Raw genomic sequence first — 25,735 nt, 5'->3', positions numbered from 1 at the left:
CTGACACCAACTGAGCCCTTCCTAATTTGGAAATATTTTCTTTCTGGTGTTTCTTTTGACATGTGCCCTGCTGTCTACTTTCATGGCTATTTCCAGCATCCCAGGGGAGCTCCTTCCACGGTTGTCATAGTGCAGACAAACACTCAAGAAAACCAAGAACTCCGTGCTTTCATAAAGCATTTATTTTTATTTGAAAACATTATACAGGCATTACATTGCCACAGCCAGTCCATAGGGGAGCATGCAAATATCAAAAATGGAAAGTTTGTTCAACTGATCGGTGTAAATTTCCTTTTTGGTTCATATTTTCCATTTGCAGTGTCTGGATTAGTGTGCTTTGTTATGTGGCTTGACAATAGAATCCTACCCATGGGGTAAAATCTGTACTGGGAGCTAGCCGGGGACTACTAACTGGTTATAACTCAAAAACAAACCCAAAACAAACAATACTACACGCTTGTCAAAAGGTTAATAGCACGAGTTAGCAATATCTAAACTAAACATTGAAACATTTTCATGGGACACAGTGGTGCAAATGTTTCCATTGCTTGGTCTACCTGGTTGTGTGGTCCAGACTTTGGAGCTGTGGGAAGGTGTGACCAAGGCAAGCGCTGTCCTCAGTGCAAGTTTCCGGCGAGGAAGTGAGAACCAGCACTCACCACTAGCGCCAGCGGGGTAACGGGGAGCTGTGGTCTGCTTACCCAAGCCAATTCTATACAAGTTGCTAAAGTCTCCCTTGTGGAGGAGAGAGTGGCGGTGGGGTCAGAAAGCTGAGATTTTTGCTGGTGTCTACTGAGGTTATGGTATTTCGGAAACGAAAACAACTAGAGTTAATGTCCTACTCTCGCGTCCCGACGCACTCCGGAAGGACCGACCGGTGTTGTTACATTTGTTCTTGGCTATTTTCTTTTGTTTTCCGAAGGGCCCATCTGGAACTCCTGATCTCGGATGGTTCGACGTGTCATCAGCCTTTCTAAATGGGGACGAACCAACACGGTGAAGGACCCCAGTGACATGAAAGTCTTGTGCACAAGGACACTGGATGATAAAAGGGTATACAGTGAGTCCACCTTAACATTCACACTTGGTTTCCATACAATGGAGTCAATTGAAATATCCTAGAAAATAATCCAGATGGCTACTTTTAGCCATCCATTGGTTGCAAACCTTTCTGAAATTTAAATTTTTAAAAAATTCCCAGTCGACTGAGTTGACTTGGAATGTCTTCATCCACTTATTTCTCATAAGACTTTACTAAGTGTTTATGAATTAGTGTCATAAAAAATGAATAAAAAAGACTAAAACATTTGGCTTTAAAATAAATACTAAAAATGCAATAAGTCAAGCAAATTATGCCAACCAAAGGAATGTAAACACAAAAATCAAACCACAGTCTTCAAAGGTCTTCAGATCTGAATGGACAAAATATTCAGAGAAAGGTATTTAATTGGTTTAGAAGGTAGCAGAGAGCAGATATTGGCAAGTTGTTTTGACTTGATGTAGCTTTAACATTGATATTTTCTTCTCCGAAAATAAAACGTATTTCTGAGGGGGCTGAACAGAGATGGCCATAAAATCTGCATATCCGAGGAGATCATTCTTCTTCCCCATCTCCAAGGGCAGGACTACACCCCCGGGGGTTGAAGGCAGGCAGAGGAGCCGCCTGGCGCTGACTGCCAGCAGGGGGCGCGTTTGCCTGCCTAGTAGTTAGGCCTCGTGCAGGGTGTATTGGAAACCTGACTGCGCTGTAATCCGTCCTCCTTTACAGGGACCCCTCTGGTGTTTTGCTTTGTTTGCCTAAAATGTATTGGTTTGAATTGCCCAGTTTCATAAGCATTTATTTTCCTTTTACAAACCCTGTACCCCATCTTGGATCTTTTTGAATGGTATTGAAGCCAGCCAAACTTAAAGACTGTTTCACATACTGACACATAGGATCTATTCCAAATTGAAGAGGTCTGTAGTGTTTCTTGATTTTTTTGTGTGTTTGAAAAAAAGAGCTACTTTCAGGGCAACAAAATTAGACTAGTGACATATGCTTCAAAGCCTTATCAGGACCTTGCAATATTCTCTGTATCCCTAAGAATATGGCGTTGCTATATTCTGCTATTGAAGGGATGCCAAACACCACCCAATTGCCAAACTTTTTCATTCACGACATCTTTATCACTACTAAATGGTGAAATCAGTCAAGCTATTGTCAGAGACTGTTCCCCATCAGCACCTTGACCTTGTTGGGAGGCTACACAACCAGTGATATGCCACGATGAGGGTAATTTCCACGCTGGTGTATTTTAAAAGGTGTCTCACCCAATGAAGAGGGCAGAGGGCCATGGCTTTTTCCAATGCCTTGAACAATTTCCATATTATCACTCAAGAAATCTAGGAATTAAAGGTAAAATCAATACACTTTTCGAAGAGAGGATATAGGGAGGGACAGAAAGATTTAAAATACATAGATGTATATATATTACCCTAAACACATATGATATTATTTCTGGGGTTTCCTATAAGCCACAGGAATGAAACATTCCTCATCCAGTTATTACAGCGACTTTATCAGCAGAATCACGTGGCACAACAGAAAGGCAATGGCCTGGAGTAGTCAGAGAGTGAAATATAAAAAGGCTAAAGTGTTTGCTTTATATCTATTCCTAGAATAGAGAATTATATGGTCAGTTGCCCCTCCCCACAATGGTCACAGCACAAAATACTTATTGAGCAGGCAATCCAACAGGTAACAGAGGAAACCATTAGCCACCAGGTCCCTAGGATAAGGAAACTTCTCAGGGATGGAGCTCCTGTGGCATGCAGCACTCATATAGACTGTGCAAAAAAATAAAGTATGATTCTTAAAAAGTGACTTGCCATAGAAAAGTGGGATTTATGTTAACTACATGTGGGTCTGGCAATAGTTCTCATCAGGAGTACAAAACAGTCTCCTGAAAGTTAGTGTAATAACAGTAACAATAATAATACAAATAATAATAATACTTGCTTTTAATTCAAAAGTTTTCACAGTAATTAATGCAGGAGGGTTGTGGTCGGGATACACACTAGCTAGGCATCTCTCTAAGTCAGGTGGATGGGAGCCCGTATCTGCGGTGATCTTCAGCTCGTGCCTTTTATAGGCTTTCGGATTTGCTACCTTGCAGTCCACCTGTGTAAACCGCACCTAATAAATACCTTTCTCTATGTACAATACAGAGATGGAGGGCGAACACACGGCCGCTGAGTTGACCGCAGGGGGCAGGGAGGGCCGCATCCTAGGCCACGCGAACGTGGGGCTCCTCTTCGGTCTCCTGGCCCAGGCTGGTGTAGGTGACCGAAGGCTCCACCTGAGCTGTGGTTGGTAAGTCCACAACGGGTCCCGAGGGATTGCGGAACTGCTTGTACACTCGGGGGTCCTGGGCTATGTACGTGGAGGTGGAGGAGTAGAGCACCAGCCCGATGAGGATGGTGAAGAAGGACAGGAGATACAGTCCTGAAAACTAGGTAACACAACAGCAAAGTCACTGAGCAGTCAGAGCAGAACCATTTCCACATTAATGAGGCACAGAGGGAGGAGAGCAGAGCATTTCCTCCCAGAACAGGCAGCTTGATGAGTTGGCCAATGCTCTTGACGGAAAGTGAATGTTCTCGTCCTAAACTGGCTTGGTCTTATTGATTCTCCTTATCTTTTTTCTCGGCTCTGTGGTGAACACAGAGGAACACTTAGCTAATTGTCCTTAAAGTGCCAGTCTGAGTACCTGATGCGGGAGAGCTAGTTAAGCGTGAATTAAAATAAGTCAAGTTAAAAGCAACCCCCCAAACCCCAATAAACCTCAAACTCCAATATCACTCAACAAAGCGGTTGTTTCTGGCTTCATTAAACCCAGAAGAAATAGAGATATTCCATTTAAGGTTGTAATGAAGCCATAAATACCAAACCCCTCCCTGACACAACTGTATTGGGCACTCTTATTGTGCCTTAATCCAATTCAGACACTATTTGTCTTCCCTGTAGGAACTGTTATTAACTTTCGTAACTATCTTTGCAAGAATAGATTATCCTTGGATGGCAAGAAACCCTATAACATTCCATTCTTGCTCTACTAATCTGAAAACAACCAAGCAGAGCTGTTTATGTAGCATGGTGCTTCCTAAAGTATTTGCTTGACAATTCATAGAGATTTGAGAGAGAAAAAAGAAAACACTGGTTTATACAAGTGCCTGAAAATTTATATATGTTTTTGAAAAATTACAACTTCTGGGCCTCCTTGAGTAGTTACACTGGACGTAGTTGCTTGAATAATTACTGGGGAAGAGTAAGGTAACAATACAAGTGCTGCCATTTCTATTTCATTCATTCGTTCATTCATTCATGCGTTCGTTCAGCTAATAGTTTCTTGTATGGCCTTCTCTATCACGCATGGCACTACATGCTGGGGAAAGAGAAATGAAAACATATGGCTCAAGGACTTAATCGTCTCAGTGGAGACACAGAGGTACCGGTAGACAAAATACAATGCAGCTGTGAATGCCCAATCTTATTTTAGTCAAGAGCTATTGTTGCAGTCTTGACCACGGGCTGTATCCATGAGGCAACAGAAGGCCAATTTGACTGGGTTTCCTATTTTATTTTTAATGCTCACAGTCTAAAAGAACTAAAAACTGGTAAAAAGACAAAAATTAACTGGAAGCTCGTAGAAGAACAGGAAGAAGATCCAGAGAGTCTATAAAGTAAGTTGCAAGGCTATAATCCTTGAAAGACAGCTGCAGTGGAAAAGTCAGTCAGGAAAATGGCTCCTGGAAGACAGCCCCGAGGCTAAGAGCCCCTGCCACAGTGGTGGTTTTTCTGTTTTTCTTTTAACTCTTTCTCTTCCCTGCTACTGTTCCTCCTCAACTCTTCCCCTTCTCTGCCTCCTCCTCCTCCTTCTCTCTCCTTCCTTCCCTCTACCCCCCTCCTTCTCTCTCTCTTTAGCAACACCAAGGTAGCTAAGACTACAGACCATTTTCTTTTCCTTTTTAAAAATGTTTATTTATTTATTTTGAGAGAGAGTGCATGTGGGGGAGGGGCAGAGAAAGAGAGGGAGACACAGAATCCAAAGCAGGCTCCAGGCTCCGAGCTGTCAGTGCAGAGGCCGACATGGGGCTTGAACTCATGAACTGAAAGATCATGACCCGAGCCGAAGGCAGATGCTTAACCGACTGAGCCACCCAGGCGCCCTCAGACCATTTTCTGATTGTCTTTCTAGTTCATTCCTCACCCTATCTTTTTTTTTTTTAACAGCATTAATACTTTATTTATTTATGTATTTATTTAAATATATGAAATTTATTGTCAAATTGGTTTCCATACAACACCCAGTGCTCATCCCAACAGGTGCCCTCCTCAATGCCCATCACCCACCCTCCTGTCCCTCCCACCCCCCATCAAACCTCAGTTTATTCTCAGTTTTTAAGAGTCTCTTATAGTTTGGCTCTCTCCCTCTCTAACTTTTTTTTTCCCTTCCCCTCCCCCATGGTCTTCTGTTAAGGTTCTCAGGATCCACATAAGAGTGAAAACGTATGGTATCTGTCTTTCTCTGTATGACTTATCTCACTTAGCATCACACTCTCCAGTTCCATCCACGTTGCTACAAAGGGCCATATTTCATTCTTTCTCATTGCCACGTAGTACTCCATTGTGTATACAAACCACAATTTCTTTATCCATTCATCAGTTGATGGACATTTAGGCTTTTTCCACAATTTGGCTGTTGTTGAGAGTGCTGCTATAAACATTGGGGTACAAGTGCCCCTCTGCATCAGTACTCCTGTATCCCTTGCCTCACCCTGCCTTTTAATTCCTTTATTCTTCATATTCAAACCATATCATAATCCCTCCTCACATGGATTTATAGACTAGACTCAGCCTGTAGTAACAGCTTCACTTAATTAATTAGCTTGAACAATCAATTCCGTTTCTCCCAATGAAAAGAAATTTATTCTTTGATTCACAAATTTGTTGGCAAAATGAAATGGGAGGAAAAGAAGACCACTCAGGACTGTTTTAGGTGATCTCAGAAAACCTATTTACCCCTAAACTTGCTTCCTGAAATTCTACATTTGAGAGCTACAGTCTTTACCCCCAGCTCTGGCAAATGAAATCGGTTTGTTCCCAACTTTATAATCATTTCAAATATTTCGTTAATGACTTCCATTTTCAAGCTCCACTCACATGACCCTAGTCTCAAGTGAAGAGCCTTGCAGGTCTCAGGCCTGAGTCGGCCTCGGCTGTGGCAGACAGAGGCGGAGAGATTATCAAAGGGGCCTCTGAGGTTAGAACTGCTTTCTAATCACAAACTAGATTCCAATCCTAGCTCGGCTACTTTCTAGCTGTCATTTTGGAGAAGTATGTTAGCCTTCTCAGGTCCAAGTTTCCTTATCAGTAAAGTGGGGATAATAATTGTACAGCCATACAGAGTGGCTGTAAAGATTAAACTAGATAAAGCATATAAAGCACTTATCTGACACCTACCTCACAAGCATTCAGTTCCTGTTACCTTTGTTGTCATTATTACTGTTTTGTCATTATTGTTTATAGCATTATGTTATATTCAATGATCATATATGTAACACTCTTATGTAATCGATTAAATTGCCTTTCTCCCTTAACTGTGGGACTGTGTCTTCCTTGACCAGTGTCAAGTGCAGAGCCTGGAACAGGGTAGGCATCCACGAAGTGCTCTTTGCTCTTTGTTTTTATTTTGAGTGAGTGAATGAATTTAATTACGGTGAAGTGTCAGACTAAAGAAACAAACAAGAAAAAGTCAGCCTGTTCCAGTGGTGTACTTCACGTTTTTAACTTTGAATTTGATAATCCAATGTCTTCTTCTTTTTTTTTTTTGAGAGGGAGAGAGACAGCAGCATGAGCTGGGGAGAGGCAGAGAGAGAGAGAGAGACAAAATCCCAAGCAGGCTCTGCACTCTGTCAGCGCATGGAGTCTGACACGGAGCTCTATCTCACAAACTGTGAGATCAGGACCTGAGCCGAAATCAAGAGTCGGATGCTCAACCAGCTGATCCACCCAGGCGCCCCTCGAATGTCATTTCTCCTACATAGAATGGCAAGCAGAAACTTGTTGAAAGGGAAGTCATAGTATTGACTCTTAATCATTAACTCCAAAAGTCATCTTCAAATCTGGGGTCAGTCAGGGGAGAGCGATAAGACAACGATTTGGGAGGACAATGCAAGAGTCTGGGTAGAAGAGGGGGGCTGCTGATCAGTGGATTGGCACAAGAGGTCTCATAGACTCGTGGTGGAGAGGACTTGGCAATGTAGGGGAGGAACAGGAAAGATCTCATGCACGGTATCCTGCAAGAAGGATCTGAATTCCTCTCAACTTCTGGTTTCAGTTTCCCATAGTCTGACTTGATCGATATGGCGAATATTTAAAAATTCATCTTTGTAAAGCTAATGCCTTTGCCTTTGTAGGAATGAACACCCAAATCGTCCCTCTTCTGAACATGGAACCATCAAGTGGAATGATAAATCCATTCCACAGTGTTTTCCTGGGACGTAGCTTTAGAACTACAGCACATATTTTACTTCCAAAGCATTTCCACTTAATTCGTGCAGAATTCATCCTAAAATTGTTCAAAATATAGATAGCATGGGATTTTATATGACAGAGGCACCTTGGAAGTCACCCAAGAGTTTTTATTAATAGATGGTAGAGGAAGTCTTATTTAGCACACAAGCCCAAAATGAGACCAGAAAGACATGCATTATGATTAATCCGGATAAATACTGAATATTAGAGGGGCGCCTGGGTGGCGCAGTCGGTTAAGCGTCCGACTTCAGCCAGGTCACGATCTCGCGGTCTGTGAGTTCGAGCCCCGCGTCAGGCTCTGGGCTGATGGCTCGGAGCCTGGAGCCTGTTTCAGATTCTGTGTCTCCCTCTCTCTCTGCCCCTCCCCCGTTCATGCTCTGTCTCTCTCTGTCCCAAAAATAAATAAAAAACGTTGAAAAAAAAAATTAAAAAAAAAATACTGAATATTAGAAATAATGACAGAAAGGTTAAACGTAAGAAAAAAGTTCATTTTTTCTCTTTATAGATTGACAGAAGAAAGAAAATTGAATCAGGGTACCTAATAGGCCAATTCCCAGTTTTGGATACTGCACTTATCCTGAGAGAGCATTCTTTTAAAGAAACCAATCAGTCAAACAAAAATTCTGTATATTCTAGACTGCTTAACTCGTTTACTACAAAGAAGTACTCATGCCTAATTGCCTAGGCAAAGAGAACTAGGACCTCCCTGGGCACCGGAGGAGGCCCGAAAGCCATCTCCGAGTTACACAGAGGGAAAGTTTCAGGTGGAGGCTTGCTGTCCCCATTGAAGAGCACAGGCTGCTGTCTGAAGTGTCCTTCATGGTCCTCCCCCAGCCAACTGCAGCCCATCAGAAGACGCTTAAATGTTCTGTGCTGCGGACGCACTTCACGTGCATTTTATCCAACTTGGCGCTTTGAGAAGCTGAGAAAGGACAGGCCTGCATCAACATCATTGTGCTGCACACACTGTTTACTTTGCTGCTGTCTTTTTCCCATCCTGCTGGGTCTCTTTGCTAACAAGGGTCAGAAAGCACTCATGGTGCATCATGAGAATGCCTGCGTGTTGCTTAAAGCAATTTGACTGGGACACAAGCCATTGTCCAGAAGGGGTGGCTTGGAAGGCTGCTGGTAAAACTGTACAAAGTTCCTCAACCTCCAGCTAGGGATTAAACCTAGCTCCAGCCAGAAGGCATCTCAGTGTGATTACTATTTAGCTAATGGGACATTCAACACATCAGTTAAGGACAGAACAAATTTTTATTTTGGCCGTGGTATTAAACATCTAAGCAGAGTTTTAACAAACTAATGACTCTAATGAGTCTTAGGCCTCTACAAGTAGAGAACCACATGGTTTGAAAGCCATTTCAAGGCACATTTATAAATATGCCAACTAGAATAGGTGAGGAAGAGGGCAATTTTCAAGAGCATCTTTCCTTTTCTAGATTGACCAAAAAGATGGCCGGGTGAGCAGAGAAGAACATGGGCAATCCTCAGAGAGGCATAAGGTTTCAAGGATGAAGAGACTCTGGATTGAAGCTCTACTTTTACTGAGTTTATGTACCACCCTCTTCTATATGATGGGCCTGCCGCTTCCTTCTTTCCTGGGGAGTGTACTTATGGTGCATGCTTCTGTGTAATGTGGCTTCTCTAAGGTTCCTGATGCGGGGTTCTGGTCATTTTTGCTCAATGACTGCACCTGGACCCATAGATGATCAGAACTAATTTTTATTTAATAGATAATGCAAAGTTAAAAGATTCTTTTAGTTCTTACAGGGAGATGTATGGTGCTTCTAGCTCCAGGAGAAAACAAAGATTGAATGGAAAAAAAAGAAACTGTCACTTGTGATTTGTAGAAGAAAGACCTGGAAAAGAGTAGCTGGGGAGGTTTCCTAGGAAACTGGGGTACATGGAAATGAGATTTGGGTAAAGCTCCTGGAGTTATTTGACAAAAAAGGAGAGATTTAAATGTAGATCTGATTTAGATCTCACTTGGAGAGCTAAGGAACCTCAGAGAAATTCAACTGGAAGGAGGGAGAAAATAAGGTCAAATTAGAAAGAAAAGAGATACAGGTAAAGAAAATTTCTCACTAGCCAGGAGGAAAGGGGAATGCATATAACTGGAAACCCTAAAAAGTAGTAATTCTTTTCTATATTATCCACCCAGTATGTATTCTTTCTCTCTATGTCTCCCATTTTGTGTGTATGTGTGTGCACGCGTGTACACACACACACACACACACAAACACACACCTGTGAGCCATTACTGTTGACCTGATAGGACTTGCCTTCTGAACTTTGCTTGACAGAAGCTGAGTAGGTGAAAGACCACTATCCCTGAAGTCTTCTCATGTATGGTCGGTGAGCAAAGGACAACATTTTCAAACCCTCATGTGTTTCTAAGGCTATCCATAAAGTATGGAAGAAGGAAATACCAATATGTCAGGTCATGTCTTATCTTGAAGGCATTATTGCTAAAATTTAAATAGACCTGTTGTCTTGCCCAGCTGGATGCAAGTCTGCTGTTGAAAGAGGCATTCCATTTGGAAGCATGATAATGGTTAAGAGTTGAAAGTGGTTTCTGAACTGCATAAGGAAGCTGCTTACAAATGAATTCAAGGATATTTCTAAGTGTCCTTACACATGGCTTTTCACATATACAAAGGCTAACAAAAGATATGTGGCTACAATAATGATTTCCTTTCTAGTTCTTATTTAAGTTTATTCTCTTTTTTTTTTTAAAGTATATTTATTTATTTTGAGGGAGAGGGGAGGAGCAGAGAGAGGGAGACAGAGAATCCCAAGCAGGCTCCACACTCAGCATGGAGTCCAGTGCGGGCCTCAATGTCACGACCATGAGATTATGACCTGAGTCAAAATCAAGGGTCAGACACTTAACCGACTGAGCAACACAGGCACCCCCACGTTTATTCTTTTAAACAGATACAGATGTAATTAAACCTTTCCACATTTTTAACTCTTTAACAGAAAATACTTAGGAAGGTAGAGTCTGGGAATGTGCAAACTTAGCAGTTGCTTCAGAAGTCAATGCAACCATAGGTAACTAGAACAATAAAGGCCAGTGACTGGTCATTCCCAAGGTTAGACAGCACAGGCAGGGAAGTGTGAGGTTCCAAAGCTGTCGGGAAGAATTTCCATGCAGGGAGACGGCCTGGCAATTTCAGTGGCAAGTCATGCCTGGGAAAAATGAGACTTTTAGTTAAGTTTGTGAAAACTCTCCTGAATGATCTGCCATGCAGAACAGTATACTTCCCCCTGTAGTTCCATACCCTGTGATAGAAAATGCACATATAAAGTTAGACCAACTGGCACATCTAATCATGATTTCTAGGCTGAGAACAAATAAGCCAATTTTGTTCCCAACAGAAAACCAGATGATGCAGATTGGCGGTTCTAGGTTCCATACTAGTTTAAAGATTCGTCAGTCATAGGGGCACTTGTACCCCAATGTTTATAGCAGCAGTTTCAACAATAGCCAAATTATGGAAAGAGCCTAAAGGTCCATCAACAGATGAATGGATAAAGAAATTGTGGTTTATATACACAATGGAATACTATGTGGCAATGAGAAAGAATGAAATATGGCCTTTTGTAGCAACGTGGATGGAACTGGAGAGTGTGATGCTAAGTGAGATAAGTCATACAGAGAAAGACAGATACCATGTGTTTTCACTCTTAGGTGGATCCTAAGAACCTTAACAGAAGACCATGGGGGAGGGGAAGGGAAAAAAAAAAGTTAGAGAGGGAGAGAGCCAAACTATAAGAGACTCTTAAAAACTGAGAATAAACTGAGGTTTGATGCGGGGTGGGAGGGACAGGAGGGTGGGTGATGGGCATTGAGGAGGGCACCTGTTGGAATGAGCACTGGATGTTGTATGGAAACCAATTTGACAATAAATTTCATATTTTAAAAAAAAGATTCATCAGTGACTAAGCAATGCAAAATGCTAGTTAAGAGTGAATCACAATGAAATACAATGCTGCCATAGTAAAGTTTTTAAATCCAAATATTACGGGTTGAGAAAACTGGCTTTTATAACTAAAAGGGGCATCCAAGGTCTCTTGGTTTCCCACTTGATACGTAAATTGAAGGGTGGACCCTTTGGGCAACAACCAATCCGCTGAGAGTCCTGGGGTGGAGAAGCGAGAGAGGACAGCTCACCAAGGACAACTCATCTCTCAGCAGCTGTGTGTGTCTCAGCGGGTTGGGGATCACACCTGGAGCTTGGGAGTGCCATGGTGGGGAGCAGAAGCAGGGGAGGCTGGTCCTGGCTGGGCAGGCTGTAAGCCGTGGCCTGCTTGGGTTCCTGCAAGGAAAGGCTCTCCCCTGTTCCTGATTTATTGCTGCTGGGTCTGAGCCAGTTGCTATTCAGGGCAAGGCAACTAGACAGACTTGGCTCCACCAAAATGCCCACATAAACAAGTTGATGCTTGACCTCCTAATTTTGGCTCTGCACTGAACTAACAAGATCATTTTTATTAAGAGTATTGAAAAAACAAAAGTTTGTCTTCTGAGTTTACAGAACTGGAAATAAATTGCCTGGAGAGGACAGAGCTTTTTCAAATTCTTCAGACCTGCCTATTGTTGCTCTGTCTCCTGCTCTTGCCTCCTCTTATTCCTCCTCATTCTCTTTTTTCCTCATTCCTTTTCTTTTCTTTTTTCCAAGAAAAAAAAAGGGCTAAATCTCTTGCTAAATATTGCACGATTTCTTTCTTCTAAGTCATAAGTCATAGCATGGGAAAATACCAAATGTGGGCACGGCACACAATCTACTGACAAACGCTAAAATCGGTTGTTTCCAGAGACCAGCAGTACTGACCTCAATCCCTCCTTCCCCATTCTTTCTCCAAAGGAGATAGAAAATAACCCCAAATTCATGCTAATCTAATCAAGATGGAAAATAAATCAATGAGTACCTCAGTCAAAATACCAAATGGTCTCTCTATTTCAACAAACCAAGGAATTGCAAAGATTTACATACTTGGAGAACAACTTATCCTCCAGCCATCATGTTGCTAAGGAGAGAAGCAGCAAACAGGGCCCTGACACCGTCACAGGGCAAGGCTGTGCCCCGCACTGTGATCCCAGTTCAGTTTATGAGGCCTTCTGCTTGATTTGCAAAACCAATTCATCTGGCAGTATAATTTGTGCAGCCAATCACATCCAAGGCCAATAAGGGTTCTTTTACGGGCAAATATCTTCCCCTGTGAGTAATTTCACACATGAGTACAGCAACAGGGAGCTAAAAATGGATTTCTGACATTATCTTTTATATGACAAACAGACATTTTCACTTGGTTTGATGAACTGATAGAAATCCTCATTCATGCAGATTTCTAGTCTCGGCAGTCCAGCAAAAGAAGACCAGAATAGCCAAGCCAGAAGTGGAATAAAAGGGGCCTACTCTGTGGGAGTGTTTAATTATAGGCTCAGTTACAACAAAGGCCATTAGATGCCTCATTTATGTCACCTTTCTGTGCTTCCTTCTTCTTATCACTAGTCAAAAAGGGATTACATTTGTGTGTGAGGGACGCTGAGCAGTGGCCTTCACTCCCGCATTCCTTCGGACTCTTGCATCATCAGACATCTATTTTCCCTCCACACAACACAGGGGTGCACATGGGCTTGGAGTGATTTTACAGGAGACTGAAATTGAAAGCCAGTGAAACATATTGAGTTTATAGAAGTGGTAGTGTTGCAGCTCAACTTATGTCACAGAACTGTTCCGGTACAATGAATCTCGAGGCGGAAATAGGAGTGGCACCCTGTCCTATTTCCCCTAGTGATCCACTAGTAAAATTTTTGCTTCCTGTTACTGCACCGTTCTGCTCTGCTGATCTAAAAGTCTTAGTTCCAAAGGGAGGAATACTGCTACCAGGAGACACAACAATCATTCCACTGAATTGAAAGTGAAGACTGCCACCCAACTGCTTTGGGCTCTTCATGCTTCTCAGTTAACAAAGAAGGGAGTTCTCGTCGCTGTGCTGGCTGGGGTGATTGATCTGGGTTTCCAAGGGAAATTGGGCTGCTACTTCATGACGAAGGTAAGGAATAATATGTCTGGAATACACGAGCTCCCTAGGCATTCCTTAGTATCACCATGGCCTGTGATTACAGTCAATAGGAAACTTCAACCCAATCCAGGCACTAAAGGGCCCAGACCCTTCAGCAATGAAGTTGGATCACCCAACCCCAGCCTGTCCTGGCCCTCTTAGAGATAGAGACAGAGAAAGATACATAAGCACACACATGTCTTATTGGTTCTAGGTCTTTGGAGAACCCTAATGCAATTGACAAAAGGAAAATCTGGTTATACTAAAGGTCTTAATGCTGATGTAAACCTTTCATAACAATTTCTCTCCATGGCAAGTTTTAGAAATGGAATATTTAATGATATTTTCCGGGGAATATCAAGCAGGGCCTCACAGAATGAGCTCTGGTGAGAATGGTGAGGTTCGCATCTCTGTTTGCCACTTTCTTGCTCTGTGGTCTTGGACAAGTTCCTTAACTCTCCAGGCCTCTGATCACTCGTCTGTTAACTAAAGATAATAATACTTCCCACATGGGGCTGTTGTGAGCATTAAATGAAGTGTATGTGTGTGTGTATGAAACTTTTCATAATATGTATATTTCATAAATATATATATATTTTCACATATATGAAATTTTTGGTGCAGTGCTTGGCACATAGTAAATGTTCAATAAATGTCAGCTATTGTTAGCTTTACATCACAAAGAGTAAATGCTAAAGCACAGATAGATTTGAAAATTTCCTCAATAGTTCTTTCTGAAAAGGTCAGCATGAATCAAATTGAATTGCAAATGCATTTATGGAATTGGCAACAGCAATCAATCCATCTGGAGTGGAAGGTTTTTTGTCAATGCAAAGAATAAACCCTTGGTTTATAGGCTCAGTGTTTGAACTTATTTTCATGTTGAGCTCTCCTACAATGATGTGTAATTACATAAGTCACAGGAATCCTCATAAGTTTCTATTCTGCTTTACTGTATTAATTTGGAGCAACTACCCCCTGTCGGCACAAACCATCTTTGAGAATCCACAAGTATATGTAAGTTTAGCAATTCCTTTTGCTTCCTCGGTGTGGTAGGCTGAAAAGTGGCACCCATCCACATCCTAATGCCTGGAATCTTTGAATGTTAATTACTTCAGTTGAAAAAGGGTCGTTGCAGATATGATTAAGTTAAAGATTTTGAGGTGATAGATTATCCTGGGCTCTACAGACTGAATCATGTCCACTCCTCTAAATATGTATTTTGAAGCCATGGCCCCCAATGTGTCTTATATTTAGAAATGGGGCCTCTATGGAAGTATTTAAGGTTAAATGAGGTCATAAAGGTGAATTAGTGAATTAGTGTCCTTATGAGACACCAGAGAGCTCTCTCTCCCACCTCCCCCACCTCTACACATACACATGGAGAAATGGCCAAGTGAGGACATACTGAGAAGGTGGACGTCTACAAGCCAGGAAGAGAGCTTTCATCAGAAATTGAACCCTGCTGGGCCCTGGTCTTGGATTTCGAGGTTCCAGGTATGAGAAATAAATCCCTGCTGTTTAAGCTGCCCAGCTTGTGGTATTTTGTTATGGAGGCCTGAGCACACACTAACATAGCTAGGTTCAGGTGGGGCCTGAGTGCAATCATGTGTATCTTATGAGGGGAGGCAGAGGGAGAGATCAGACACACAGAGAAGAAGGATATGCGAAGACACAGCAGAGGGAGTTTGAAGATGCTCCCCTTAAAGACTGTAGTGATGTGTAGCCATAAGCCCAGGAATGAAGGCCGCCACAGCAGCTGGAAGAGGCAGCGAACAGATTCTCCCCCAAGAGACTCTGGATGGAGCATAACTGCTGAATTTTGGCCAGGTATATGGTACAGGCTGGACGGCCAGTTGGTACGAGCACACCCTGAATGCCCCTGTTAATCACTATCTTGAAAACGTAGAGATCTTGTCCTCCCTCTACATTCCCAGCAAGTGGAATGTAAAGGAGAATGTGTTGTTCAGTGTTCAAGGTCAGGTGCTTTGGAGGTGGCCAACCTGGAGCGTCCCTCCTGTAATGAGGAGTGACCAGGTGGCATACCTTGATGTTTTGGAAATGCTGGCCATGCGAGGAGGGAAAGGGCTACTGATAGTTGCTGGGTTAAGTTGCTGTGATACAAGCACTTGCTGCACGTAGATCCCAACAGCAGATGCTCCCTGGGCATAGGTTCCCCCAACAAACCTACCTCTTGATCACTGTCTCTGGGTCTTTCCTTTGGCCTCACTGGACCATCACCCACCCTAGGCTTAGAGTCTGCTGTGGTGCAGCTGCACACCCCTTGAAACAGATTTTGGTCTTCTGGTCCTCAGAACCGTGAGAGAATAAATTTCTGTTGTCTTAAGCCACCAAGTTTGTGGTAATCTGTTACAGCAGCCATATAGAACTAATAGACTCAGCAATGAATTATTCATTCAGTAACTTGGCTTACCTGTGAGCCGAGACCCTAGCTATCACTTCATTGTCCATCCAAATGGAGTTTCTACCATTTCATGAGCTGAGGATATAATGATAAATATGTTGGATATAACGCCATTCCTAGGTTCCAGTCTTTTGTGGGAGACGAGACTGAAAACATTAGAAGGAATTAATCTGTAATGTGATTTAGGAAACACTATGAAGGAAACCAACAGGTGACAGGTGACGTGAGAGTCTGGTGGAAGCTACTTAGATCATGAGGGAAGTGTTTTCTGCAGATGAGGCACTGAAGTTGAGACAGAAACAGCCATGGGAGGCCCTGGAGAAGAGCAAGTCCAGGCAGGGGGACATCAAGAGCAAGGGTCCCAAGGAGGAAAGGGCACAGTTCTATAACTAGAAGGATAGCCAATGTCGCTGATGTCTAACACTTAGTAGTAATTCATAGTTGAGTGCATTCTGTGTACCAGGTGCTGTTTAATGGGATTTACATTATTTGCCTTCCTAATAACTCATGAGGAAGCTATGATTATTTCCCCCTTTTAAAAATTTTTTCTTGGGGTGCCTGGGTGGCTCAGTCAATTAAGCTCCGACTTCAGCTCAGGTCATGATCTCACGGTTTGTGAGTTCGAGCCCCATGTCAGGCTCTGGGCTGACAGCTCGGAGCCTGGAACCTGCTTCGGAATCTGTGTCTCCTTCTCCCTCTGCCCCTCCCCAACTTGTGCTCTGTCTCTCTAGGTCTCTCAAAAAAGAAATAAATGTAAAAAAATTTTTTTTTCAATTTTTTCTTTAACATTTATTTATTTGAGACAGAGAGAGAGAAAGAACAAGCTCGGGAGAGGCAGAGAGAGAGGGAGACACAATCTGAAGCAGGCTCCAGGCTCTGAGCTGTCAGCACACAGCCCAACGGGGGGGGGGGGCGAACTCTCAAACCACGAGATCATGACCTGAGCCGAAGTCGGACATTTAACCCACTGAGCCACACAGGCGCCGCATTTCCCCCTTTTAAAGGGAAACACAATATGGTGCGCAAGTGCCAAGAGTGGAGGTTGGAGCCATAAAAGCATAGGCTACTCAGGAACAGTGTGTAGGCCCTTAGAGGTCAGCATGGCATTTAAATTTTGCTCAAAATGCAATGAGAAAGAAGGGTGTTCAGCAGAGGAGAGTACTATCTAATTGGTGTTTTAAAAGGATCACTCTGGGGGCGCCTGGGTGGCTTAGTCGGTTAAGTGTCCAACTTTTGATTTGGGCTCAGGTCATGATCTCACGGTTTGTGGGATGGAGCCCAGTGCTCCAGTGCAGCTCAGTGCAGTCCAGACTCTGCACTGACAGCGTGGAGCCTGCTTGGGATTCTCTTTCTCCCTCTCTCTTTGCCCTACCCCTCCGCTCGCATACGTGCACTCTCTCTCAAAATAAATAAATTAACTTAAAAAAAAAAATAAAAGGATCACTCTGGCTGCTGGTGGGTGATTAATTGTAGCGATGAATTAAGTGGAAGCAGGCCGACCAGGAGACTACTGCAACGGTCTGAATGAGAGATGCTGGCGTTTGAACTAAGATGATGGCAGTAGAAATAGAATACATTTTAGAGGAGGAGCAACAAAGAGAAATGAAGACTGAATCTCAGTTACTGAAGCTGACTATTCTGAGGGTATGTGATTGTTTTCTAAGCATTTCTCATGGTGCATTTCTTCCCGTATTTTCACACATCATCTCTTTAAACAGAGAGGAGGTACACTTAACATCTTCTATGGTACTAGCATAAACTATTTGTTGTTGTAGGTATAATTCCTGCCGGTGTTTAATCTATAAAGTTCTCCCATTTCTCCAGCGGTCTCCATTCTTGCAACCTGAGAAGTATTCTATGTGGAGAGAACCATATTTAGGAAAGCCCAATTAATAACAACACTGCTTAAGTATGGTAATCTTAGCAAACAAAGCTGCTGTCAACTTCCTCCAAAGTATTTTCATCTCATATCAGTTTTTAAAAACCAACCTTCAGAGAAGTACGGAGTACTGTGATGAACGTCTTGGAGCTGAGGGAGGTTCAATAGAGTGTTCAGGGCACCATCTTGTAGTGACAGCTGACATAGTGCCCAAGGCCTTGACCCTCCACCCAATTCTCTTCCCATCTCCCAATTGTTTCATTAACTGCATTGCAACATAATTCTTTTTGTTCTTCTATTCCTTACATTCACGCTTCTGAAAGCAATTCATATATTTATGCATGTGGGAAGGACTCAACTTTAATTCAACACATCTTGGAATAACCTTAATGGATTATTGATGAAGTTGGATGCTATTCTTTCTCAATTCACAGAAACAAACAATCACCAAGAAATATTATCACGGCTGTGTAGGGGGGGAACCTTTGACAAAATGAAAAATTAGCTTCTCCTACAACCATATTGGGATTCTTTATTTCTTTGTCTCACATGTACCTGGTAATGGCAGGAAAGACAGAAAAATAAAATAAATGGATGAGTAATTGATTGTAAATAATATCATGATGTGGCAGATGTCAAGAGGGAAATCACATTATGGTTTTAATAGTTAATAATTTTTTTCTAAATAAGTTTGGTACCTGATGAATAGCTTCCACCTTCTCTTAAGTAACCCTCAACACTCACTTTCTAATTCCAAAATATCACTAAGAAGTATTGGCATCACGCCCAGAATATTTGGTTATTCCATAATAAAATCTTACAACATCGTTATCGCTACATTTCCACAGTATGGTATAATCCTCAAAATCCATAATGTGCTATCACAAACGTGATAGACATTCAACAACAGTGTTAGTGTCTTATTCCCCTTTTAAATTAAATTTTGTACTTGTTATAAAAATCATTTCAAACAGAGAGGGAGGCAAACTGTAAGAGACTCTTAAATACAGAGAACAAACTGAGGGTTGATGCAAGGGGTCGGCGGGGCGTCGGGGAATGGGGGATGGGCACTGAGCAGGGCACTTGCTGGGATGAGCACTGGGATTTGTATGTAAGCGATGAATCACGGGAATCTACCCCCGGAGTCAAGAACACACTGTATACACTGTATGTTAGCTAACCTGACAATACATTATATATATATTTTTTTAAAAGACTAAAAAAATAAAATTATCTAATGTCTTAAGGCTTAAAAACATTTTGAACTTTGGGTTTGTTACTATTATATACACACATTTTAAAAAATCAGAATCGAGAGCTGTCTTCTAAATTTGATATCCATGAACTGATAGGACCATAACCATCCATGATGTCTCTGACTATAGTTTTGAGGGAGATGGGCAAAGTGAGATATCACCAAACTGTAAAGAGATTTGTCACTTGGAAATGACCGCCTTTATTGTCTAGCCTGTGTGTATAAGGGCCTCTTTTCTCTGGACATGTGATTCTGGGAAAGTTAACTCAATAATATTATTGTTATCTGATATTGCCGGTTCTTCTGAGGCACATTACATATATGAAACTTTTGGAATGAGCTTCATGTCTACAGATGCCTTTGCTTCATCTTTCTCTGTAAGTGATGACTTTAATATCCCTTCCCTTTCACATCTTCGCTCAGGGCCACAGGTTTGCACTGGCACCCCACTCATGCCTCTGTGCAAAATGCAAATAACAAACCAATAAACTGAAGACATTTCCCTGGACTGAATGCATGCTGTGGGTATCCCTGTAAGAAAACTAACAGATATGGCCTTAGATGCCACCAAGAACTGAAACAGAAGGCGCATGCACCGCTTAATGCTAAAACTAGGGAGAATTATTACAATTAGCCTTACAAGCAAGTCTGTACACTTGAAATGCAAAGAGATTTGTAACATTTTGTGTACAGCTTTCAGTAGCTTTATTAATGACACACCTTTCAGAGGAGATGGCCATTTCCTGGTGCTGAGGATTAGTGAAAAGTTTGCAAGGACAGTCATGGTTTACATCGGGTGTCAGTAAACCAACAAATCTGGCAGCTGCCTGGTTTTGTAAAGTTTTATTGGAAGGTAGCCATGTCCATGGCAGTTGAGTAGCTGTGACAGAGACCGCCTGGCCTCCAGAGCCCGAAATACGTATAATCTGATCTCTTACCACTTTGCTGACCTCTGTGCATGTAAACAACATAAATATAGATATGGCAATATAGTATGTGATAATGACTCAATTCACAATTTCGCTGTGGGATGACTTACGAATGTCTGAATGTTACATAAGATTCTTCCTATACAAAGAATACATTTCTCTGCAAATTTTCAATCCCCGCTGCGAGCTCCATTCTTCCACACCCCCACGATACTGTAATAGTTACTATGACACTGAACCAGTTTTCTAAGCTCCGTGTTACCTGAAGACGTTCTCTAAGCAATCCACCAATTCAATCAAAGAATGAATCAAAATAGTGGCTTGCTATCGTGGGATCTATTTTTTTCTTTATTTTTCGGCTGGTCGCATCCACTGGAGATGTAAGAGTCCATATCGATCAACAGCTTTTTTGCTTCTAATGTGAAAATTCCTAGATAATGTTCAGCCTAGAAAAGTGAGGTTTAACCTTTAATGTTTCTTGTAGAGATAAGCCTTGCACTGAATAAATAATTGCTGAACACATACTGCACCAGGTGCTGTGCTAGATGCTGTACCAAGGATCCAGCAGAAAGGGAACTCTGTCATCAGGAGCTTTGTACTTACTTCTCACTTAAGGTCAGTCCTTTTATCTAAAGGTAGACCTGGTTAGTATACAAAGGAAACACCAGTACAATCAATAACTGCTTTCTCTGTGAGACGGATCTCCACAGAGCAACTACACACAGCTACTCTTCTGCACACTAATGCCTGGGTTCCATGCAGCATCGAGAAGGAACTGGACGTAAAGCCACGCACCAAATTTACATTCAAGCTCAACTGAGTTACCTTCCTGAATATGAAGCTCCACAGAATGGTTTACAATGTATTTATTTTTAAAATAAAACCACAGCCCAAATCGATTTAAATGAGAAAGAGACTCGGCATGTGACTAAGTTAGTCCTTGGCAATGTAATGAGCGAAGAGTTTTGCTACGTGAAAACAATGAGGAAAACAGACACAAAGAAGTACTTCCCCTTTGTGTTCATGCTTGTCTATTAAAGCTGAGAATAAACCCCTTGAAACCTTCCGATCAGTGTCTGGTCGCACTTCTGGCGCATCTTGCAATGGCAGAGATTCGTATTTAGACCTCCTTTTTATTAGAGGGTATTGCTAGCTTTATGTATTTTCGGGATAGAAACAACTTTATCGTTTTATGATTATAAAAATAACGTATGCACATGGTTTCAGCAACTACGTAATTTATGCAACACTTGAAAATGTGCAGAACATAAAATACAAGCCCTCAGAAGTCTACCATCCTTAATAATGGCATTATTTACTGAGTGTTCACTGTGGCAGCCACTGCAGTGAGTGATTTACATTTCTATACTCATTTCTGTACTGGGAACTCTGATGCTGCCAGTTACACAGCATCCACTATTATCACCCCCATTTGCTGAAGGAGGAACTAGAGATGAAAGTATAGTAACTTTTGCACAAGGCTGTATAACTGGCTAGCGTCCGGGGTTCCTGTATAGAATTCAGGGGTGCTGTAAACCTAGACAAAGACCCTGCATGTTTATCTCCATTGACCTCTAACTGTCATTTAACATTTCTCCATTATAAACGTAAGCAATGAGCCGCACTGGTATCGGCAGTACCTTAGAATTTTTGCCAACAGAAATCACATATATTTTCATAGCACATGTCGACTGCTGCAGATCATTCCAGATCTGCACTCATCACTGCTTTGAAATGACAGTAGTTATTAGGCGTGCTTCTAGATCCCGTGATTTGTATATTACTATATCATCACATTTAAAAATATTTTGTTAACTTTATTTTAATATAATCAGCCTGCTTTGTAATGCCAAGTATTTTATTTTAGACATGTGAAAACGTTGTGAAAAGGATCCCTAAGCTTTACCAGACCAACAAAGGGGCCTATAGTATGAAAAAGTTAGGGACCCTTTGGTAGAGAGTGAGCTGAAATTAACACCCAGGTGGTCTGACTCTGGAGCCTGACATGCAACAACTTTGCCATTCTACCTGCCCTTGGCCTTGTGTTCACATTTTGGTGGATATACTTACTTTCAGATCTCTCTAATTTGGAAAGAATAGATTAAATGGCGATTAGGCAAACTCAGGGAAAAGTCAAGGAAACATTCTCAGGAACAGACACCCTTTCCTACTTCCTCATATTCTTAAGGAGGCAGGATGGGGAAGCCTTGGAATCTACCATTATCTGAGGCTCTGAGGAGAACTGGGCAGTGAGGGTGGTGGGGGTGGGGGAGGCAGTTCAAGGCCACCAAGGAACTGTACTCCTGGGAATGGGACAGGTCACTGACCAAGCTGACCTGCAAGTGTAAAGACACCAGAGACATTCTCAAACAAAAAGAACCCAGAGATCTGACACTTGTAGGCCCTTTTTTGAGAAACCCCCAAACTACTGAACAATAAAATCCAGTAACTCAAAAGACTGAAAAGGATTGGATATAGTTCTCAGTTTTTCAACAAAACAAAACAAAACTAAACAAATCTCAATAACTATAAAGTTCTGAGAAAAAGAAAATGTAACCTAGGAAAACTACCCTTTGAATATAAATAAATATAAGAAATGTCTTCAAGGAAGTAAAGACTTGGGAGATAATGTTCAAGTCCCTGTGAACACTTCCTGACAGACGCACTGCCAGCCCAATGGCACTTTTCCAGTGACTGTGAACTTTTTCTTTCTTCAAGGCACTTGACTAGCATCTGTTGTAAAGTATTTCCTAGAAATGGACAAATAGCACTGTGGACAGCCTGTACAACCGTACATAGCAGCCCTGCTTCCTAACAATAGCAGTAGTGATAAAATCTAAGACATAAAGCAAAAAAGAGAATGCAGAAAACAAGAGCCTGCGTTTCAGGGACTGGTGGTATATATAGGAAATGTAGTTAAGTATGGAAATATGGCTTAAAACCCATAAAGATTATGTTGATTAAAATGCACTGTTAAAATCATTGATAATATAAAAACAGTACAACAGAAGTCAGGAAATGAGGGAGGGACAGTATTATCTTTCATAGAAGGGAGTACATAAAAACTCTCAACACTTACAGAGTTGAAAACTAGTCTTGGTAGCTCCTGAAGATGTGTGGAGGGGTGGCTCTGCTTTAGCCTTTAGGTTTGAGCCAAGCTTTGTTCTTTATCTCAGCAAGCTGATGCCTTGCTTCTGTGAGCTTGGCTCGTTTATCTTCTAGACAATGGAAGATGGACACATACAGGTTGGATGACAAAATTAGGTGTCTGCGTATGTAGGAGGGGGCTGGACTGTGCACCTAGTGACAAGCACATCCCGTGCATTCTCCTGGGAGACAACTAGCTGGTTTTTCCTGGCTATGCTCCAGTGCAACCACAAGCCTTTCCATTTGAAACTTCTGCAACCTTTCTAGCTCATTCTGTTTTCCCTACAGCTTGTCCTGATAATGTGAGTTCAAAATATTTGTGATGTGTAGTTTATGAATAGACTTTTGTAAAAGGAATTCAGACTTCTGGCTACAGTTCTGGACCTGCCTCACAATCTATCCCAACTTGTCTAATCCTTCCACTATTTCTAGTAAATGGGAATTGCTAATGTGGCAGAGATTGGCTACTTCACTGAACCTATATTCTTTCCTTCCTGTATGAACAGCTTAGCTACATTTCCTAGCCTCCCTTGCGATTAGGTGTGGCCATGTGACTGAGTTCTGGCCAAAAGAATGAGCAAGAGGTTATGTATACTACTCTAGACACAGCCATAAAAGTCTCCAGGCTGTCTCAAGAGAAACTCTAAGAACCTAGCCCAGGGGCTGGCAAACTTTTTCTTAAAGGGCTAGATAGTAAATATTTTAGGCTTGTGGGTCACACAGTGTCTGTCACAACTACTCAAAGTTGTCATTGTAGGGTAAGAGCAGCCATGGTTAATATATAAAGAAATGGGCACGAGTGTGCTCCAGTAAAACTGTATTTATGAAAACAAGGGGCTGGCTTGCAGATCCTACTTTGTTAATCCCCGCCCTAGAGGATGGCAGAGCCACAACATGGAAGGAGTCTGGGTTTCTGAATGGCTACATGGGGAGCATTGCCTCCTGTCCGCAGAAGCTAGCAGCACTTCCCTAGTTAATCTAGGAAGATGGTGCTCTCAAAAGACTCTGTACTGAGCTTTCAGGCAGGGGGAAACCAAGTTCAAACATTCATTGCTCTATCACCTCCGTATTTCATGTGAAATACTTTGGGGCCTCAATGATGCCAATTTCTCCAATTCTTTACTCACCAGTGAGAGTTTAAAAAATATGAAAAGAGTCATAAAAGGTAAGCATTAATTTAAAACCTCCCATTTAGGGGCACCTGGGTGGCTCAGTCGGTTGAGCACCCCACTCTTAATTCCGGCTCAGGTCATGATCCGTGGGTGGTGGGATCGAGCCCCGTGTCGGGCTCTGTGCTGAGTGTGGTGCCTGCTTAAGGTTCTCTCTCTCTCTCTCTCTCTCTCTCTCTCTCTCTCTCTCCTTCTTCCCCTCTCCCCTGCTCAGACTCTTTCTCTCTAAAATTAAAAAAAATAATAAAAAAATCAAAATCTCCCATTTATAATTAGTATTATGCACTTAAAAATCATAGCCTTTGAAGATGCCGTACTTACCAAAGGAAATACAATAAGCTGCCTCTGAGGGTATTTTTATAAGATTGTGCACTATTGCTGTTATGCTCACTGGCTGCCACAGGCTGAGGCTGCCTGCCTTGGCTGCTCAAGGGCAGTTGCATTACTCAAATTGCTCACCGCCACAGAGGATCAACAGTTGCTTGGCTCTGGATCCTGATCCCCAGCTAATGAAAGATTCCACTGTTAATGCAACCTCTGCAAACTCTCTGGCATTGGCACTCAGATATTAAGGATGCTTGAGATTGTTGGTCTATTCAAGTTTCAGTGGTTTGGAATCTCAGCCTTTGCATTAATCCACTTGGTGATTTTTAGTGTTCTTGTCATCTTTATTTATAAATGAAAAGTTAAGCACCCAAACAGTGCCTGGCACATAGCAGGCATAGAATAAATAAATATTTGCTGAACGAAGTTCTTTGAGATTCAGTGTATAATCACATACTATTAAGTTATACCCACATCCGAGGTTACTAAACTTTTCTTGCCAAGTCTCTTATAACAACAACAACAACAGCAAGAACAACAAAACCAGTTAGAGAAACTGGCACATGTGGGATGAAATTTTTAGTGGCTGACAGAATGGGTCAGGGAGGATCATGGGACTCTACACCTGTCCTCACAGGATGTAATGTGGATTGCTAGAATAGGCAGTTGACAATGTAAGAAACTTTTATGATTACTTGTCAAAAACAACTCACAGCAATTACAAAAATCAGTCAGGTATAAAGATGAGGCTAAACAGGCAGAATGTTTTCTAATGAACACATACAGATGAAATTCTAAAAAATTCACATGAATCACATTACCCAGAATAGTTGAAGTAGCCTTCTTGGACAAGTGATTCTGAAATTACTCTCTCCCTTTTTTTTAGTAGTGTATATTTGGATGATAAAAACATTTTCCCTGATGTGTGAATATAAGTTTTATGGAGCCTTTGCTTTCCT

The 25,735-nt window shown here is 41.9% G+C and overlaps 1 protein-coding gene across 4 annotated transcripts in view; it reads right to left on the bottom strand.

Annotated features, from left to right (window-relative positions):
• Positions 1 to 210: 210 nt before the first annotated feature.
• SLC35F1 (solute carrier family 35 member F1) overlaps positions 211 to 25,735 on the bottom strand; it is a 442,526-nt gene continuing 417,001 nt past the window's right edge. For all 4 annotated transcript variants that reach the window (XM_042987078.1, XM_042987076.1, XM_042987077.1 and 1 more), the window contains exon 8: positions 211 to 3,491. In XM_042987078.1, the coding sequence (XP_042843012.1) occupies positions 3,267 to 3,491 (225 nt within the window). In that variant the 3' untranslated portion in view covers positions 211 to 3,266. The remainder of the gene's footprint in view (positions 3,492 to 25,735) is intronic.

This window comes from Panthera tigris, chromosome B2, assembly GCF_018350195.1.
Source record: "Panthera tigris isolate Pti1 chromosome B2, P.tigris_Pti1_mat1.1, whole genome shotgun sequence".
NCBI classification, from domain to species: Eukaryota; Metazoa; Chordata; class Mammalia; order Carnivora; family Felidae; genus Panthera; species Panthera tigris.
This window is presented reverse-complemented; position numbering and strand designations above follow the sequence as displayed.